Below are 21,744 nucleotides of genomic sequence, written 5' to 3'. Positions count from 1 at the left end.
ATTAACATAACAAAGAACAAAAAAAACCCTGCCGATTCACAGGTTTTCTACATTAGAGTTATTTACATGGTACAAAAAAGAGTTACATATTTAGTGAAGTATTAAGAAATATCCCTTTAGCAAAATAAATACAACCTTTTTAGTGGAAAAGTTCATCCATGAATTATATGTGGAACGACTACCAAATCCTCTTACATACAAAGAAAGCTTTATTGAGAAGTAATTTAAAAAGCAAATACTTCATATATTTGAAGATAATAATTAGACTGAAAAGAGCCTCATGTTTTTGGCAGCAGGTAAAAAGGAAGATTTTATCTGCTTCAGCTTTTTCACCTGCCCAAGGCTGCCGTAATTAATTGTGAGTGTGTTTAATAGAACCTGAGTGCTTAGGGCTTGTTAGGCAATGCTTGAATAATCACTGCTTTTATTAAAACAAGTTTAAGTCATGAAACGTATTGTTTAGCATATCAGGTAGCAGCAAAGCATGAAAATCTTACCTACAGTATCTGTAGGAAGATGCAATAAAGTTCCTAAAGGAAAATTGTAATGAGCTTCTACATATTTATGTTTTTAGTGAAAGGGTTAGAAAAAGAGTTGTCATTAGAATTTGATATATATGTTCATATATTATAGCTTATATACTATGTTTTAAGGGTATGTTTGCTGACTTCCTTTCTAGCACTATACTTATCTGAATTCAGCAAGACAAAGTAATAGATGCAAAATTAATGTTACATTATAGGAAGGATTGAATTATTGCATTGTATGAATTCTGATTTACCACAAAGGATCTGTGGTAACCTCTGAAATAATCCTACAAAAGGATGACCACAATTTTTGTTATACAGTTTTCTTACACAAAAGTAATGTTTAAATATGTTTTAAATTAGCATTCCATTGTATTGTCAAAATTCCACAAAACCCAATGAACATGAGCAGGTTACAAAACTTTTATTACTCTCTTTTAATTTTGAACATTTGTTTCATCTGTCAGTAAGCATTTATAATTGAATTAACATTGTGTTGACAGATGAAATTATATATTTTATGTTCTGTCTGTACCACAACAGCAAAAGCATACATTAAAACCAACGACAGAGTGCATGTTAGACATACAGTAAATGAAGAGTGAAGGTATCAAACAGTAACATGAGGAAATGTATAGTTCAGAATGAAACTATATATGTGGATTTGAATATTACAGCTGGACAAAAAAATATAATAATTTCATAGAATTGACTCCCCAAAGCTATATACATATTTTAATGTAGTAGAACAGCAGATCTTTAAAGACTTTCAGTTTGACATATTCTGTGTTGTGTTGGATTTAGTGTCCTAACATTTTAAAGCAGCATTTTGAAATTTTTAATCTGTCTTTTGAACTCTTCTTTTCTAGAAGATTGGCAAAATGCATTAAGTTATTTGTGCATTAAGGCAATCTACCTTTTTTCTTTTGTTGTGGTAGCCAAGGTGCAGAAGGATGTCACAATACTAGAATTTTTGTATTTAATTGTAATACTAGTGAAAATTGTCAAAATAACCTTTGAAACCAGAGAAAAAACAGAAATCCTGTTCAGTGGCATTTTATTAATGTGCCTCTGTTATTGAAGTAAACAATATTATGCCTTTTTCTGTAATATAATATACAAATACTAATAGCATCAACATCCTTAAAATACTGATATATCCATCATGTGGTTGTCCAGAGGTCATTTAGGTAACATATCACTGACATTCATATACCACAAAATACATAGCAGGCCCTGAATTTGAATGTGTGGCAGAGGTGAGTGTAAGAACAATTAACGAACTAAAACATAACTGAAAAATACTGCTTAAAATCCATACTAAAAATTTAAATTAAAACAGTATTATATCTGTACTGTTTATTTAGTGAATTTGAAGGTCAATCTGGATATTTCTGATAAAACAACTTTTTAAACCTGGTTTTGTAACAACATGCTTTTAAAATCTGGTTTGCCAGAGTATCACTTTGTTTTATATTGAGTCATTGTTTTGTTAAAAAAAATTACTAAAGAGTAATATTTAACAAATGAATCAAATTAATTCAGATCTCAAATGTCACAAATTGGTAATACATGTCCCGTGACCGCTTTCAGACTGGACAAAGGCATGACCATAGTAACAGACAGCTTCTTCACAGCGCTTTCACCGGCTAATAGACGACTGCAGCGCAGTGCAACTCTGGTTGGCAGCAAAAGTAAAATGGGACTTCCACCTGCAGGTAAAGTCACTTCAGTATGTGAGCAATTCACCACACTGCTGTTTAGATTTTTATAGAAGCTCAAGAAATACAACAAACAGCAAGAATAATCACCCTTTCAAATACATATAAAAATTACGAAACAGAAGAAAACACAGGACTAAAGATAAAACAGCAGTCACAGTATGGAATTATAAAGGTATATTGCTGTTGGTATAAAGAAGCCCCCATAAAATTTCGTGACATAATTCTTCTGAATAGTTCATTGGATGATGGTCTTGCCAGAGATAGTGCTACTATGAATGATGCTGCATATCCTATGTTTTGTTTACATTTTCCCCTCCACTACTACATCCAGTGGGTTAAGATTGCCATTTCAGAGCCTGCCTTCTTAATAAGCTTGTTGATTCAGTGGGCCAGCACACTACAGTGCAGAAAATCTCTCTGGCTAGTAAAGAGTTGTATATTATACTACTGTATGTGAAAGATGTTAGGACTAACATTATACAAAGGCACCTTCCTAAGAAAAATAGAGACTTTGCTGTTCCTTCTGATATAGTTTGTCTTTGTTACTAAACTAGTTCAGCTTCTCACTGATGTGGACCCCCCCATGGAACTTGTAGCTGTGTGCATAACGCACTAAAATATGACGTACAGACAAAAACAGAAATGTGCGAATGCACAAAAAAAAATCCTGATGCATAAATCTGTGCATACACCATCTCCCATGTTCTACCGCTACATTAATTCTGGTCATCGTGAAATTTAATGCATGTGCATGCACCTGCCACCCCACCATTTAACTTATAACAAAAAAGTGATATTAAAGCGGATGCAATAATCATTTACCTAAAATCTGAAAATCAGAAAGCTTCTTTTTTAATGTTTTTATAGTAGTGTCAGGTTCAGTGTTTTATTTTGCGTGCATCTTGCTTACCTGTCCCAATTTACATCTAGACATTTTTCTAATCTGTCTGTAATGGGTGCTTGAAGCACTTCTGTTAAGAATGTAGAGGGACTTGCCCTTCATACAATCATATTTCTTATTTTAGAAAACTATAATTACCTTAATTTCCTTTCTTCTGTGTTCTTTAATAAAATATGAAATTCTCATTCATTCCAATTCTCAAAACCACTGACCATATTATTCTTAATATTTTAATTGTTTAAAGTGTACATTGTTTAATGTATGCTTTCTAATGTGATGTAAACAAGTACTTCACATAATTATGATTTTTTTAAAAAGAAAAGCTTTTTTTCCTTTTACTCTGCTTATATTTCTTAAGTAATTCGTGCTTTTATCTAAATATGTGTTGAGACATAAGAGATGGAAGAAGTAAGAATTTAATGATGCCTTTCTTCATAAATCCCCATAATTAGTATGCAGCATTGAAATCCAGTACCTTTTCTACAACCTGTCTAGTGGCCTGAAAGTTCACTGAATTTAATTGCCATTTTATAGGATAATACATGATAGAACCCTTTTAAAGGCAAGCAGTTCTTTTTGTTTCTTAGACGTGATTCTCCAAAGTGCAGAAAAACTGTCCTTTGAGCCAGAGAAATGCTTCTTTCCAGCTGGATTATTTAAGCTTAATGTGGCATAATGAGGTTAGATAATTGGGCTTAGGGTTGGTTGTAAAACAGGTTTAAAAGAAACACAATGTGACGATCATGCAAATGTAAGAGTGAGGCTATCTGATTATAGTGCTAGTTGTGAGGTAATGTCAGGTTTAAAATAACTGAAGCATTAAAAAATACTTATATCCCCCCCAAATTGCCATGAAGTGGTAATGTTTATTTTTTAAAATAGTAAAAATGTATATTTTTATTAAAGCAGGACAAAGTCAGCATAGTTGTACAGGATATATAAGAAAATGTGGAAAAAAAGTTATTAAGAAAAGGTTTTATTTGAAAATCAAGAGATACTTGCACTGTACTTTTAAAAACAAATTATGATGTTTTCAGGTTTTTTGCTTTTAATCATTAGCTTTGTTTTATTGTTGTGCATATTTTTTTCCTAGGGTGGGGATTTTGCTTAGATTATTGTGCACATGGAGTTCATTTAAGCTGTAAATAAATTGTTTAGCTTCAAATGTTGTATACATAAGTGTTGAGGTGTTTAGGAGAGATGGCAGTGGAGTTTTTAACCAGATTATTTAGTGGAGGTGTGGAGAAGTGTACTGGTACCGAGTTTTAAGAATAAGGGGGATGTGCAGAGCTGTAGTAACTATAGGGAGAAACAATTTATGAGCCACAGCATGAAGTTATGGAAAAGAGTAGTGGAAACTAGGTTAAGATAGATGATGATTAGTGAGCAGCAGTATTGTTTCATGCTAAGAAAGAGCACCACAGATGCGATGTTTCCTCTAAAGGTGTTGATGGAGAAGTATAGAGAAGGCCAGAAGGAGTTGAAGAGAGGTGAAGCAGAAAGTGCAGGCATGGTGGAATGGGTGGAGAAGAGTGTTCAAGATAGAGCAGGAGATAAGGCTGTTAAAGATAGAGCTTTCAGGCAAGAGGAAGGCCTAAGAGAAGATTTATGGATGTGGTGAGAGAGGATATGCAGGTGATTGGTGTGACAGAGCAAGATGCAGAAGACAGAAAGATATGGAAAAAGATGAACCGCTATGGCAACCCCTAACGGGAGCAGCCAAAAGAAAAAGATGATTATACAGCTGCTTAGAGGGATAGAATTTGTTTCATTCTTTCATTCATTCATTCTCATGTAAAACAAATCTGAAATGTAGAATGAAATATTGTAAACACAGAATTGTAACCAGTCTGCTAACAAGTATACACTGAGTATTGATTCATGTGGGCACGACGAAAGAGGTAAGATTGGCTAATTTATCAAATGGCTTTAATTGTAAAATTCCTCTAAAAGTTGGATTCTCACAAAACAAGAATGCCTTGAGTTAACTGTATTTTACATCAAAATGTTAGAGAATTGTTCTACACCAGAGTCCCAAACATAAAGTGGAAAACTAACACTTTTCATGTCATGCTAGTATTTATTAAAGGCCAGAAGTCCACATGACCGTCATCATCAGGTTTTTCTATATGAACCCTGAATACCATGAGGACTGATTGTGAGGTCATTTATGTTAAGTAGAATGCCTAGAGGGGGCTGGGTGGTCTCGTGGCCTCGGAACCCCTGCGGATTTTATTTTTTTTTTCTCCAGCTGTCTGGAGTTTTTTTTTGTTTTTGTTTTTTATGTCCTCCCTGGCCATCAGACCTTACTTTTATTCTATGTTAATTAGTGTTCCCTAATTTTAATTCTTATTTATTTTGTCATTTTTCTCTTTCTTCATCAGGTAAAGCACTTTGAGCTACATCATTTATATGAAAATGTGCTATAGAAATAAATTTTGTTGTTTTTGTTATTATAGCTGATGTTTCATTCAGTAGCTTTTCAGGTTTCTTCATCTTTTGTATTCTGTTAAATATCATGTATGACTATAAATTACATTTTGTTAGTTATTACTGGTTAAAGTTAACACATCAATGAAAGAACATTAACAGTGTTCAAAATTAAAATAAATTCAGACATCATATGTTAAGTTGCCAAGAAGTTATACTTTCAACAATTCTCCTAATTGACACTTTGTGCTTGCAAGATTTATGAGACCTTTTAAGCAAAGTATGACAACATATTTTGGACAATATTTATTTCTGCTACATCATTTTATGAAAGAGAAACTTGCTCTCTTAATACTCTATGTTGCATATTTAGAATGGCAGCTTGAATTAAGTCTAAACAAACTAAATTACTTAATTTGTAATTTATTTCCTCAGAATAGTTTAAATACTAAAATGTTATGTGTTACACGTTTATCTGAAAATAAAAATTAAAATTCTTTCTTTAGGTGCGATGTCAGTTCCCTTGTACGATGCACTCACCTATATATGCAGATTTACTCATATTTACTTGTAAACTCCTTGGTTGAATGAGTGCAATCAGTGGTTAAAACAAGCTTTTTTAGAAATGGATAAGCATATTGCGTAGCCCTGCTGATTTCTTTGCCAACCCACTCACAAACCAATGATGGCAATCTGTGACCCACTAGCAGGAGCAATCCATTAGTTAAGTAATGCTGCCTTACATGGACCTGGCATGCAGCCACCAAGATGCAAAAATTAGTTGTGTTAAAGTATACTCACCTCAGTCACCAGATTCACAGAGCCCCAATTGCAATGACCTGTACACTTTGCAACCAATGTACGTCCAAATGGCCGGACCCAAATGGAGCTGTAAGTTGACGCATAACTGAATTTTCATTTTATTTAAAAAAACGCTTTTGATACAGTTCAACACAAAATTATTTTACACATATCTGGGTGTTTTGTCACAATTGTGCACACTGTTCTTAAGTGGTTTACTATTTGTTGTCTGTTTATGTTTAATATATACAGTACATTTTGGACTGAAGTCAGCTATGCTGGACAGACAAATTGTTCACTTTTTAGGAAGTATAACTCAGAAACAATTTTATCTAGTATGTGTATGACACTTTGCTGTATTTATCAATAAACATAATGTTCTTTCCCTTATCTCTCTATGCATCTTAGATATGTCATGATTTTGAACTTTTTTTTTAGCCGTTTATTAAGGCCTTTCCCTTGGCCTCTAAAAATAGCAGTATTGATTTGGGGGTTTAGAGGTCTAGGAATTGAAAGGTCTGGTTTGTTTTTTTAATTTAGGATATTTTTGAAGACATTAATTTTGAAACATGTCTTCATGAGATGCCATTTTCTTGGACCACAGTTGCTTGTTTTTAGCAATGCAAGGTGGCCAGGGTGTTGCTAGCCAAAACGTGTGACAAATGGTGTAATTACAGCAAAAGTATTAAGGCCAGCACCATACAACCCTTTACTTACCTAGTTTGTTAGGAATATGTTACTTGAAATTCTAGCATCATGGTTTAAAAGGTCTCTCTGGCCACAAATTGTTTTCTGTTCCTCGACTTTGATTTGCATTTTGCTTTTACAGTAATCCCTCCTCGATCGTGGGGGTTGCGTTCCAGACCCCCCCGCGATAGGTGAAAATCCGCGAAGTAGAAACCATATGTTTCTATGGTTATTTTTATATATTTTAAGACCTTATAAACTCTCCCACACTGTTTATAAATATTCCCCGCAGAGTTATACAGCATAATCCCTTTGTATTCTCTTAGATATTAGGTAAGATTCATTGAAATTATGTATATAAACACACTGTTTATATACAGTAAAACCTAAATATTATTTTAAAGATATTGAGTGTCTCCGATATCACATGTTACAGCCATTACGATAGACATGCCACCAGCAATAAATACGTACAATGCAACAAAAATAGTACAGTATACAGTAAATGTGTGTGTACAGTGACACTATACGTACGTACATGTACTAAGTACTGTAAGTAGAAAATTAATTATGGTTACTCACCAACAATGACACGATGACTTGTCCGATAACAATGAGTTTTATTTTACTGCACAACAAAGGAGAGCATTACAGCCCTTAAAGGATCCACTTCAGGCGATTGTGTAGCACTGCCGTTGTTCTTCTTTTGGCAGTCTTCAATCCAAATCCCTAAAGCAGATTCCATCCAGACTACTGCCTTATTACATCCACTTACAACTTGTTTTGTACCCTGGTTAAAAGGACACTGCGGCCGTAGATCTTATATTCCTTTCCTACTTTTTAAATAAAAAGAATTGTAGCCTTCAACAAATCCAAAACGTTTACCTTTTTGGCAATCGTTAACATCTTCCGTTTGCGCTTGGGCACGGCCCCTGAAGCAGTAGCAGATCGTTTTGGAGCCATAATGAAGGGCTTGATTATGCACAAAGATAAACACAAAAGAGCACAACTCTTTACACAGCGAAACACGTTGATGCTGAATGAGCAAGACGAGACTTCCTGGTTAACACTGCATTCAGCAAGCAGGAACTTAACTGCGTGCTCTGATTGGTTAGCTTCTCAGTCAGGACAACTTAACTGCGTGCTGTGATTGGTTAGCTTCTCAGTCATCCGCCAATAGCGTCCCTTGTATGAAATCAACTGGGCAAACCAACTGAGGAAGCATGTACAGGAAGTAAAAAGACATATTGTCTGCAGAACCCGCGAAGCAGCGAAAAATCCGCGTTATATATTTAGTTATGCTTTCATATAAAATCCGCGATAGAGCGAAACCGCGAAAGTCAAAGCGCGATATAGCGAGGGATTACTGTATACTTGGGCTGCATTTAGTATTCTTATATTTGACTCTTGCTAAATATCTCGATTTAAGATCTTTCTCACGTACTAACCATTGTTTATCTGTATCAAGTCCTCCTGGCTTTGACTTTGGCTTGAAGGAAGAAATGTACAGTGAGTAGCAAATTTTATAGAGGAAGAGTATGCAAGCTTAATTTAAGCTATAAAATTACTTTACTGCACCTCTTTTATTTACCACCTCACTACTATCATGCAACAGCTATCCATTTTGTAAACCTGCTTTTCCTGAGTGAGGAATCTGGAGCCTAACCCTGCAAGAACTGGATGCAAGACAATGTCTAGGTAGGGTGTCAGCCCACAACAGGGGGCCAATCTAGCATTTCGATTCCACTTAAAGTGCATGTCTTTAGACTGTGGGGTGAAGCTGAAGTACCCAGAGAAAACCTGTGCAGACACAGAGACAACATGCAAACTCAACGCAATGAAGCATCTGGAATTTGAACCTGCATCTTCTTGTTGCACCAGCACCACCACTGAACCAATGTGTTGCCCACAATAAAGCAATATTCACATTATTATTTACCTTTTGCTCAGTTTTTAGGTTCCATTACAATACAGCAAGATAGTTGCACAAGTACTTGGAGTGCCTGCAAATCATTACTGCTTGACGGTCCGTCAACGATGCCACTGGGGTAGCTAAAATGTCATAAGCTGGGAACATCCTAGATGCTCCGCCCCGTTATGTCTAGAATATCTCCAGGTGGTGGAGTGTCCATAAATATATGCAGGCTGCTTTTCTTTAATAAATACCAATGTTTGCATGGTATTTCACATTTTTCAAGCCTCTTTGTTTATGCATTTGCAAGCTTTATAAATGAGGCCCCGGTTATTAGAATTTCTCTAAAAATCCCTGTAATATTGAAGTCTGTTTAATTTATAGTGATAATCAATCTTGAGAAAGATGAATGACTAGAAAGAGCTTTTTATGATATTATAATTGTGACTATTTACACCAAATGGAAAGGTCAAGTTTGCCTCATTGTTATAGCATGATTGGTGTAGATCATTGATGTACATTTTTTTCAAGCATTAAAAATGCTGAAAGATCACTCACAACAGAAATGAAGAATTGCAAAGTTCTTTTTAGAATAATTTATCTATTTAATATAAAAAAATACAAGATCAAACTCCTTTTCAATTTACCTTGAAAATAAATTAAGAAAATAAAAAATAAATTAACAAAGTAAATAAAAATAAAAAAAGCATATATTTATCCAGTATAAGTTTAATTTTTCCACAGATGTCTTATAATGTATGTTTATTTATTTTAGGCCTTGATCCTGAGAAACATCTAGGAAAAACACTGGCAGAAATGGAGTCCTATCTTCAACAGGTGTGGTCAGTTGATTCTTGTTTACTGTATGTACTTTGAATTGGAGCTGTGTGCTGGATGGTTTTTAATCTGGCGCCAGCTCATTCCCTCAGACACTGTGACAATTCCTGTTCCTCCTGCAGAAACTTTGACTTCTTTTAAACTGCTTTCTATTGAACTTGGTCAAATCCCCATAAATGAATGGCAAAGATCATTTAAAATCTACTGAGGATTTTTATTTTAATGAACACAAATCTGCTGTATTTTGCAGCTGTGTTAGTGAAGTATCCAACAAGCTGCAAAAAGTCATTGCCAGCTAAAAATATCATATGGATAAATGTCTTGACAGTAGGGTAACAATATATATCTATTGTTTCATGTCTAATGCTAGCAAAGAGACATTGAGCACTGAACAAACATGTCACGGCATGCCAAGGGCAGCTCCTTTGCATTCGTTTCATCTCTAAACTTTGAGATATTTATCACAGCTCCAATTTTTCAGTTCCTTTTCATCTAAATCTAAAGCCATTTTTAAAACCTGGAACCGTATGTCTGACCTCCCTGTCTTTCTTACTGTAACAACGACAACAACATTTGTTTATATAGCACATTTTCATACAAATAGTGTAGCTCAAAGTGCTTTACATGATGAAGAAAGAGAAAAATGACAAAGTAAGAATTAAAATCAGAGAACATTAATTAACATAGAATAAAAGTAAGGTCCGATGGCCAGGGAACTCAGAAAAAACAAAAAAAAACTCCAGACGGCTGGACAAAAAAATAAAATCTGCAGGGGTCCCAGGCTATGAGACTGCCCAGCCCCCTCTAGGCATTCTACCTAACATAAATTATCAGTCTTCATTGTATATAGGGTTCTCATGGAAGGACTTGATGATGATGGTCACATGGACTTCTGGCCTCTAATCCATCAATATATGAACATCATGGTGCTTTGATTAGGTGGTGGTGGCGCAGGTCACCACCACAGAAAACTGGAAAAAGAAAAAGAAGAAAGAGTAGGAGTTAGTACGGATTTTGGAGCCACCATGAATAGAAATGATAATTAATTGAATTTGCAGAGCATCAGGATTAAATTAAAATTAAGTTATGAGAAAGCCATGTTAAAGTAATGTGTTTTCAGCAGTGTTTTAAAATGCTCCACCGTATCAGCCTGGTGAATTCCTATTGGCAGGCTATTCCAGATTTTAGGTGCATAACAGCAGAAGGCCGCCTCACCACTTCTTTTAAGTTTAGCTCTTGGAATTCTAAGCAGACACTCATTTGAAGATCTAAGGTTACGATTTGGAGTGTAAGGTGTCAGACATTCCGATATTTAAGATTGAACAAGATTATTTAAGGTTTTGTAAACCATTAGCAGTATTTTAAAGTCAATTCTGACTGACACAGGTAACTAGTGTAGTGACATCAAAACTGGAGAAATGTGCTCGGATTTTCTTTTCCTAGTTAGGATTCTAGCAGCCGCACTGTACTGTCTTAGCTGATATTGACTACCCTTTACACATCTGTAAGCTCCATTTTCTCAAAATATTCTGCACTCAAAAACGAATTAGTAAAAGTAAAAATAAATGCTTACATTTCTAATATGTAATCAGCATAAATATACTGGTTGTTAGTTTATATTTAAAATAGCCATTTTTTTTTAAACCAAAGTTTTATTAAACATTATAGGCCATTTGTCATCCCACATTTGTCCTGTAGTCCTGTGCCTACAACTTTTATTTTTATTCCAGATGCACGCTTTTTATATGACCATCTTTCCAAAAGCATTGAATGCTAGGCTGTGCTCCCACTCAGTATATGCTGTATGAATTGAAACAACTGACATGAACATCCACTATCCAACCTGCTATATCCTAACACAATGTCACGGGGATCTGCTGGAGCCAATCCCAGCCAACACAGGGTGCAAGGCAGGAACAAATCCTGGGCAGTGCGCCAGCCCACCGCAGAACATGAATGGATATGTTAAAATCAGAGAAAAGGCATGTTGCTACAGAATGTAAATGTGCAACTCTTTCTGCCTTGAAGAAGAAGTTATTTAAAAGTAAATTGTGTAAGGAGATACAATAAAGATGTCAGTGATACTGTTCTCTATATCTTAAGTTTGTCAAGTGTAAAGACTACTTTTTTCTTGAAATGTACATGTATAAGCTTTTACACCAGGAAGTTTAAGTGATTTGTTTAGAGTCTCACAGAAAAGTATCTTTAAGATTTGAGTGTGCCATCTTGGAACTTTATACTAGGAGTTGAGGCACTGATCCACACTGCCTGTATTATTGGATATAAGAAAATGGATTTACACAAACAACACTTCAGAGGTTTCATTTTTATGTAATGATACTTCTGTGATGTCTGCCATATGTGTAAGCAATGCTACTTTTACTGCTGCCATTGCTATATCGTCTATCTATAAGTAGTTTGGGAAAGCTAATCACTTCATTTAAGGTAAAATGCTTTTCATACACAGTAAATACCTCACATAAAGCATTAGTATGAATGTGTGTGTACCAGAACTTGTACCAGTCAGTGAATGTTAGTGCTGATGGTATATTACATACACTCATACACTTTTTGGCCACTTTATGAGTCACACCTGTCTTGCTACAAGATCAAGATACAAGGTTAGATCATTCTACCTCCAAAACTTCCTGAATTCACTAAGTTTCCGCTCATTTTCCAAACACACATTGATGCAGCAAGCTTTTTGTTCCAATTCCTTCTAAAGGTGTTCTGTGTAGGCCACAGGAATGAATTGAATACACGGTCAAATTATTGAAACTAGCTTGAAATGGTACATGCTTAGTGACATAATAAATTATTCTTCTGGAACCATGAAAAGGGGTGGACTATGTCCATAAAGGGATTCACATAGTAAGTAAGGATGCTTATACATGCCATGACATTTCAGTCAGAAGATACTCATCTGATGTTAAGAGGCCTAATATATGTATATTAACCTTTTCCCATGTCATTATGCAACCACAACCAGCAGTATCACTGACAAAAAACAGGATAGATATGTAGATGCATACTGTTTATGCCCAATTCTAACCTTAACATCTCTGGGATTCGTCAGATTAGACAACACTTTTGTGATCATGAGTCTTCTGGTTTGGGTGATCATGTGCCCCTTTAGCTTAATTTTACTGCATGCTATAATATATATTGAGTTGCAGCCACATGACTACCAGTTTTGGGGTAGAAGCCTATTGGCTTTAGCAAACAGGTATATATACAAAAATAGTCACTGATTGTATATAATTATTCGTCACAATATTTGCAGGTATCCATATATTCTGCTGAAATATCTGTTTATACATCATACCAGTTCAGTGAATAAATATTTGAACATTATAAAGTTCTAGATTGAACACCACAAAGTCTTAGATTAGTACATTAAATAACCAGATGATAAAGAATATTCTAAATGACAGATAACCGGAAGATGCATGACATTCATGATAAATACACATTTTTATGATTTTGAGCAAATACAGTGCAATAATAGACCTCATAATTTATTTGCACCCACTTTTAGATTATCTCAAATATGTTTACTTCACACAGTGAAATACCTGATTATAATATACTTGAATTTCCTCTACATAAGGTTCAGGTGGTGCTTGGAAGAGGAGGTAGGGAGTGAAGATTATTGCCTTGGATAAGAGTGATCTTTAACCTATTTACTGTTCTTATTATTTGTCAGAATGCTTTGACATATTATGTTTATATTCTATTTCCAGCATTTAGTTAAATACAATCTGATAACAATAAAAATACTTGAATTTAATGTACAATGTGATATGTGTTATAACACTGTGAGCTATGAAGTGTTATTCATATCATAACATAATTAATCCTATCCATTACAAGATCTGCTCAAGCACAGAAACGTCACATTTACAAAGGCTCAGGCTGAAACAACAAAATTAATGTGATTACCGTTAGTAATATATGGCTACCTCGCCTGTGGATTTCCATATTTAATTAAACATTCACCAGAATAACAGTACTTACAGATTGACACCCTAAGTCGCTAATTGCTTTGTCCATAGATGTCTTAACACTTTTGAAGTTGTAGGTTTAAAGTGCAGCTTTATTGAAAAAGGGATCTGTTTTTATTTAAAGTTTTTTGAATGAAAAATAATCCATGGTATCTAAGTGTATTTACAGTGAAGTGTACAGCATTTACATCAACGTCATGTTTACATATGCAAAATCTCTGCTGTTTTTTTTTTTTTTTCTTCTCAATTTGTTTGTGATACTTAACCTGCAAAACATAAGATGAGCTTCTCTGTTGTTTGTGAGGTCCAAAATACCCATGTTCTTTATCCTAATAGCTGTATTATATGCATTGTAATTCTGGATGAGCATTCACTGGTTGTCTAATGCATAGTGCCTGATCCTATGACTAAAAACAAAATCAAACTGGAGTAGCTGGAGTGAGTAACTGGGTATGTCAGACTAGATGGTCGACCTTTTCAAGTGCACGCTGCCAATTTTCTCCAACTCACTAAAATTATATAATTGAATTCTATGATTGAAAATCACTGGAAAATTTGTGTAATGTGACATGTCCTTTAGATTTGAATAAATCAGATGAAATTTATTAATCCTATGAGGAAATTCAAATGCTTACAGCAGCAGAAATATAAAAAATAAAGATACACACTTACAGGACAGATAATACAGCCAATCAATTGATTAGTGAATAAATAAATAAATACATAATAAACTTAACAAGTAAATTGGGTGGAAGCATTGAATAGGCTGATATCAGTGGGAGAAAAGGCCTAAAGAGGTGCTTTTTAGCACACTGTGGTGGTAGAATGAGTCTTTAGCTAAAAATGCTCCCAAGAGAGTGCTTCATCAAGGGGATTTTGCATGGTGGCATCCAATTTTACTATCACACTCACAAGGTAAACTGCTTCCAGTGTGTCCAGAGTTTACCCTGTAATGGACAAGGCTTTCCTGATAAGTCACTGTGCTTCATTTGAGCTTATCCAGATAAGTTTGTTAAGATATTGTGTTTCCTTTGAGCTCAGGTCATTTCAAACCGGATACTACAGCAGAACATCCCACTGGCAATGATGGAATAATAGAACATTTCCAGCAGCTTGCTACACATATCAAAAGAATTTAGTCTGCTCTGGTCCTTCTTGTCTGGTGTTTTAGCTCTAAGCCACATTTTTGTGAAACAAATGAGACTGCTGAATTTGTATTCCCTTTGGCTTGTGATCAGCTCATCCATTTTATTAGCTAGTGATCTTACATTGTTCATGGTAATTGAAGGCAGGTTTGGTCACCTTTTCTTGTTATGGAGTCGGGTGCATGTTTTCCTTACCTGGCATCTACGCAGTACCTCTGCTGACAGCCTGATGATTACATTCGATGCTTTAGAAATATCACAGAAACAAATCCAAGAAATACTTTTTAAAATGCCATCATTGCAATTCAGTATATCTTAAAATGGCTTGCTGTTCACTTTAAAATATCTGTGACAAACCAGATTATCATTTACAGATACCAAGTGTAATTAAGATGCCTGCAAATTAAGCTAATTAAAGATACCTTCAGAATTTTAAAGATATCTTCAACCTATTTACTAATATCTTTAAATTATTTACAGATATGTTATGTAATTATTTGGCTTTGCACATTTAATTTCATTTTGTTGTAATGATTTGTAAAGATACCTTGAAATGACTTCCAGTTATCTTTAACATTGTGTCATATTCCGTCCAGTTTGTTTCAATTATTTATACATATTAAATAGCTGCTTGTACCATTTAAAGATAACATTAAATGAACTGCAGACATCTTTAAATCATACCCTGCATATTTCAAATTATCTTTAAATGATTTACACATACTGTAGATCTCAGAAGTGTGCATTAAAGTAACAGAAATTCATTTAAAGATGTATTGAAATAATGTTTGTTTTTAGATCACAAATAAACTTTCAAATATTGTGAAATAAATCTTAAGATAAATGCATTTTAAAAGAGATACAAATGATAATCAGTATAATTTACAATTTTTTTCTTCAGTTAGTCAACTGGGAAGTAATTTCAGGTTATTTTTTAATACATTTATATTATCTTGATATGCAGAGAAGGGTATTTTGAGATATCTTTTTGATATCTATTGAAATGTATCTAAGATATCTCAAAATGAGTAAGTTGCAATATTTCAGGATATCTTAAATTTTATTAAAGATGTCTTAAAACGTATTTCAAAATATCTTCAATTTGACTCACATTTGAGACATTTGAAATGCATTATTAAATATCTCCAATTCTCTCTGAGGCATCTTTATTATTTTTACAGGAAAAGTTAAAAGTAACACTATAAAACATTACAATTTTACTGGTCTGACTCAGTTAAATTTAGATTTTCACCAAGTTTCCATTTCTGCAGTACGTTAAATAAAACAACAATCACCAAGACAAATAATTTTGCCTAAAAGTATTCAGTTATTACAACAACGTAATATACCAAAAACACAAAGTAAGAAATGCAAAACATGGGAAAAAGAGAATTTATAAGGTATTTAAAATATTAATATTAAGAAAGTAAATGAAAACAAATCAATGATCACAGTCCTTCCCTTGAAGCAGAACCTGTATATAGTTTTAAAAGAGGTATTAACACTAATATATTGGGGAATCTTGTTCCAGATTTCTGTGTTAAACACATAAAGTGATATTTACCTAAAACTATTTTTTCAAAACTTATTACAGGATTAAGTTAATTTGTGATAGCCTTTGTAGCATATTCCCAATGTGAAATTGCAAGCTATAAGAGAAGGATAGTTGTACTGAAGTTGAAAGTAAAATCTGATAGTCAAATTACTTATTTAGTTAGAAAATGTCAAAGCCTTAACTTTGGATAATGAAACACGACTTTGTTATAGAGCCTTTCAAGTGGTTCAATAATTTCTTTAGTGGTAAGAGACCAAATTGGAAGTTAGTAAGAAAGTGTGAAAAGTTGAGCAACCTGGAGGTACATAAGTAGTGGAAACAGTAAGAGACAGATATGGTCTAATTTTATGATGAAGAGTTTCTGATTCAGTTTCTTAATAGATTATTGAATATGGATCTGATAGGTAAGATGATAATCAAGATAAACACCAAGATATTTATAATTATCTGTAATTGTTTAAAACCTGTTTTGCAAAGGTCACAGGAGAGGACACTAATAGAGGTTTCTTTAAGAAATGAAAATGCATGTACTGTATATTGTTTTAACATATTTTGTCAAGTCATACTTGAGATATCTGCAATTACTTTTTGACTACTCCGAATCAGAATTGCTAATATGTGTGGTTTAATTTTTAATAGTTAAAGGTTATGTACATTTTCACTTTTATGGTGCCTTCAGTTACATATTTGAATTGCTTATCTTTAATTACATTTTGACTAGTCAAAGTTAGAATTAAACTTATCTTAAATGTATTTGAAATAATGATATCTACAAAGCAATTTTAAATAGCCAAAATGTAATTACAGATATCTGTAATTCAAAATTTGGATAATTGTAAATGTAGTTACATATATTTCTAATTGAAAGCTGTCACAAAGTCACTTGACGAAGGTTCTTGGCTTTCACTATTGAAAATTGACTTGCAGATTTCTTCATTTCTTATATTGACTAGTCTAAATGTAATTATAGATATCTCTGAATCAAATTCTTACTAATCTAAATTAAATTATAGAAATAACCTAACATTTTCAAAACCACTTCATCTAATTCAGTACTACTATGGGGACAAAGGCTGTCCTGACCGCACCAGTCATAAGGCAGGAACCCTCACTTGATTGGTATTCTAGTACATCACAGCCCCTTCTCATGCACATACCCAGACTCATAAAAAAAAAACTTGAAACCACCAGTCATCCTGTATATCTTTGGGGTGTGAGTGGAAAACTGTAGTAAACAGACAAAACTTCACATTGACTTAGGGATCGAGCACACACACTCCATAAAGACAGTTATTGTGTGCAGAAATGAGCCCTGACATAGTAGCCTTGAGGCAGGAGCACTGACCACTGGAACACCTTGACATATATTTTAGATGTATCGAATGTAATTTTCAGTCATCAAAATTAGTCAACTTAAGGAATTAAATGGTAAAATTGGTTTCAACAGAAAATGTTATTTAAAGCTGCCTGAATATTATTCTGAAACATCTAAAATACAAGGAAAGATGTGTGAAATGTTTCCAGTGCATTTAGAAATATCTGAATTATAACAGAATTACCACTTTTATGCACAGTACTTTTGAAATACTTCCTATGTATACAGTACATTGTCAGACTTCAAAATATCTCAACATTTCTGCCTTAATTGTGTTCTAGACTAGACAGGAAAATAGCAAATTTAACATTCAGTAATTTTAAATGTTTCCTGAAATAAATTTTCAATAACTTAAAATGCAGCATGAAATATTTGAGAATACATTTGATGTAAACTAAAATTCATAGAAATTTGATTGTATTTAAAAAAATGAGCAGGTACCCACTTCAGGATCATGAAGTAAAGCTATGAATTTGTGCTACATTTTAAGATATTTCAACATTTTTATTTGGCTTCCGATTGGTATATCCAGAGCTCATTACTCTTTTGCATTTATTTTAAAGATGTAGGCTTCATGCCACTATGATTCAGAACTAGAAAAATCAGGTTTATAAAGGATGGATATTATAACCTGAAAGATTAACATGATAGTGTATTTTATAAAGTATAGATATATATGTAAAGCTAATCTGAAGTCTGAATTTGAATATCTGCTCTTTTTAAAGCTTTCCAAGAAATATGGTGTTCATGTATGTGGGGAAGGTGGAGAATATGAAACACTAACTTTGGATTGCCCCTTGTTTAAGAAGAAAATTGTTATGTAAGTATATAATTGGTCAGTATTATTTGGCAGTTACTTATTTGCACATTATTTCCAAATGTAAAGGCATTGACAATATTTTTATAGTATTTAATAAATAGAAAATGTATATATTTAATTTCAGTATGAAGTTGTCATTTTTCCAGACCTACTTTATAAAGAATTAAGGGATTAATTGTAGCTGTGATATTTGACACATGGATCTGTTAATTATAATGTAACTGAGTAACTGTTGTGTTCAGCTCTAATGATAACATTTTGTTATGTTGACTTCTGATTGAAGTATGCAGAGCTGCTATGTTCCAAAAGCTGCCCCAGCAGCAGTAGGCACAAAGGCAGGAAATCAATTATCAGCCATATACACCAGTGGTTCTTAAACTCAGTCCTGGAGATCCCACATAGCTGCAGGTGTTTGTTTCAGTACATTTCTATTTTTAATTGAACTCTTAGCCTAATTAAGCAAGGTGTGATTTCCCAGTTAATTTTTATTAGAACATGCCAAGAATTTATGTACTGTATATTGCTTGGGGAAAATTTATTTTGGTTTTTAAGATTTTCATCATCATTATTTTTTTCAATTGGCTTTTTCATGTAGATGTTCACTGACACTGAGATAGTTGCAGTCTTTCAGCATTTAGTGTTGCTTGCCCAGGGGTCTCATGTATTAAACTTGTTTATGCTATGAAATGTGCACAAGGGTGTCTGTATTGCCCTAAAGTCAGTCATCAACATAAAAAGGACACAAATATCATTAATGATATTTAAATTACAGAAACAAATTCAATTTAAGTTTGTCAGTTTATGGATTTTAATAGGGCAAAATAAGAATTTTCTTATTTTAAAAAGTTAGAAAATGTATGCATTGTATAATTCAGTTAATAGATTTGAAGGTTGAAGCGCTTTCTATTATGTATTTGCTTCATCAAAGAGACACACAATGTATCCGTAAAGTATTCACAGCGCATCACTTTTTCCACATTTTGTTATGTCACAGCCTTATTCCAAAATTGATTAAATTAATTTTTTTCCACAGAATTCTACACACAACACCCCATAATGACAACGTGAAAAAAGTTTACTTGAGGTTTTTGCAAATTTATTAAAAATAAAAAAATTGAGAAAGCACATGTACATAAGTATTTACAGCCTTTGCCATGAAGCTCAAAATTGAGCTCAGGTCCATCCTGTTTCCCCTGATCATCCTTGAGATGTTTCTGCAACTTAATTGGAGTCCACCTGTGGTAAATTCAGTTGATGTGACATGATTTGGAAAGGCACACACCTGTCTATATAAGGTCCCACAGTTGACAGTTCATGTCAGACCACAAACCAATCATGAAGTCAAAGGAATTGTCTGTAGACCTCTGAGACAGGATTGTCTCTAAGCACAAATCTGGGGAAGGTTACAGAAAAATTTCTGCTGCTTTGAAGGTCCCAATGAGCACAGTGGCCTCCATCATCCGTAAGTGGAAGAAGTTCGAAACCACCAGGACTCTTCCTAGAGCTGGCCGGCCATCTAAACTGAGCGATCGGGGGAGAAGGGCCTAGTCAGGGAGGTGACCAAGAACCCGATGGTCACTCTGTCTGAGCTCCAGAGGTCCTCTGTGGAAAGAGGAGAACCTTCCAGAAGGACAACCATCTCTGCAGCAATCCACCAATCAGGCCTGTATGGTAGAGTGGCCAGACGGAAGCCACTCCTTAGTAAAAGGCACATGGCAGCCCGCCTGGAGTTTGCGGCAACTGAAGGACTCTCAGACCATGAGAAGCAAAATTCTCTGGTCTGATTAGACAAAGATTGAACTCTTTGGTGTGAGTGCCAGGCATCATGGTTGAAGGAAACCAGGCACCGCTCATCACCAGGCCAATACCATCCCAACAGTGAAGCATGGTGGTGGCAGCATCATGCTGTTGGGATGTTTTTCAGCGGCAGGAACTGGGAGACTAGTCAGGATAAACGGAAAGATGACTGCAGCAATGTACAGAGACATCCTGGATGAAAACCTGCTTCAGAGCACTCTTAACCTCAGACTGGGGCGACCGTTCATCTTTCAGCAGGACATCGACCCTAAGCACACAGCCAAGATATCAAAGGAGTGGCTTCAGGAAAACTCTGTGAATGTCCTTGAGTGGCCCAGCCAGAGCCCAGACTTGAATCCGATTGAACATCTCTGGAAAGGTCTTAAAATGGCTGTGCACCAATGCTTCCCATCCAACCTGAACGGAGCTTGAGAGGTGCTGCAAAGGGGAATGGGCAAAACTGGCCAAGAATAGGTGTGCCAAGCTTGTGGCATCATATCCAAAAAGACTTGAGGCTGTAATTGCTGCCAAAGGTGCATTGACAAAGTATTGAGCAAAGGCTGTGAATACTTATGTACATGTGCTTTCTCAATTTTTTTATTTTTAATAAATCTGCAAAAACCTCAAGTAAACTTTTTTCACATTGTCATTATGGGGTGTTGTGTGTAGAATTCTGAGGAAAAAAATAATTTAATCAATTTTGGAATAAAGCTGTAACATAACAAAATGTGGAAAAAATGATGCTCTGTGAATACTTTCCGGATCCACTGTATGCCACATTTTTGTTTTTGAAATATTTTTCAACAGGGATATGTGTGACTTATGATGGAAATTTGTTCAGACTGCTCCACCATTGTTTGCACAGGCAAGCATAAGTCATATCCACGGACACTACAATTTAACTGCTTGTGTTGACTCTTCAGGATCTGTATACAAACAGAAGCTGCTGTCAGAAGTGTAAAACAGGAAAATGCTATTGAAAACACATTCAAGTTGAAGTAACCTCTCTGAAGCTAAATCAGAAACAGTGAACTAACATAAAATGCATTGTACATTGTGTTTTTCTATCTGTTTCAAGGATTGGCGACATGTAAGTTGGAGTTGCTTTGGGTCGGACAGATTAAAGTATTTTTTGATCCATCATCTAAACCTGCTTATCTGGGGCAGGGGCAAATGGAACCTATCCTAGCAAGCAATGAGTGTATATCAGGGGACAATTTAGCATCACC

At 34.5% G+C, this 21,744-nt stretch overlaps 1 protein-coding gene across 1 annotated transcript in view; it reads left to right on the top strand.

The window, feature by feature from the left end:
- dph6 (diphthamine biosynthesis 6) overlaps positions 1 to 21,744 on the top strand; it is a 400,161-nt gene that overhangs the window by 169,159 nt on the left and 209,258 nt on the right. The window contains exons 6-7 of the mRNA XM_039741254.1: positions 9,758 to 9,819; positions 18,624 to 18,718. Of these exons, the coding sequence (XP_039597188.1) occupies positions 9,758 to 9,819; positions 18,624 to 18,718 (157 nt within the window). The remainder of the gene's footprint in view (positions 1 to 9,757; positions 9,820 to 18,623; positions 18,719 to 21,744) is intronic.

Source organism: Polypterus senegalus, chromosome 18 (genome assembly GCF_016835505.1).
Source record: "Polypterus senegalus isolate Bchr_013 chromosome 18, ASM1683550v1, whole genome shotgun sequence".
Classification (NCBI taxonomy): Eukaryota; Metazoa; Chordata; class Cladistia; order Polypteriformes; family Polypteridae; genus Polypterus; species Polypterus senegalus.
The sequence above is the reverse complement of the archived record's forward strand: the minus strand, read 5'-3'. Positions and strand labels throughout refer to the sequence as shown.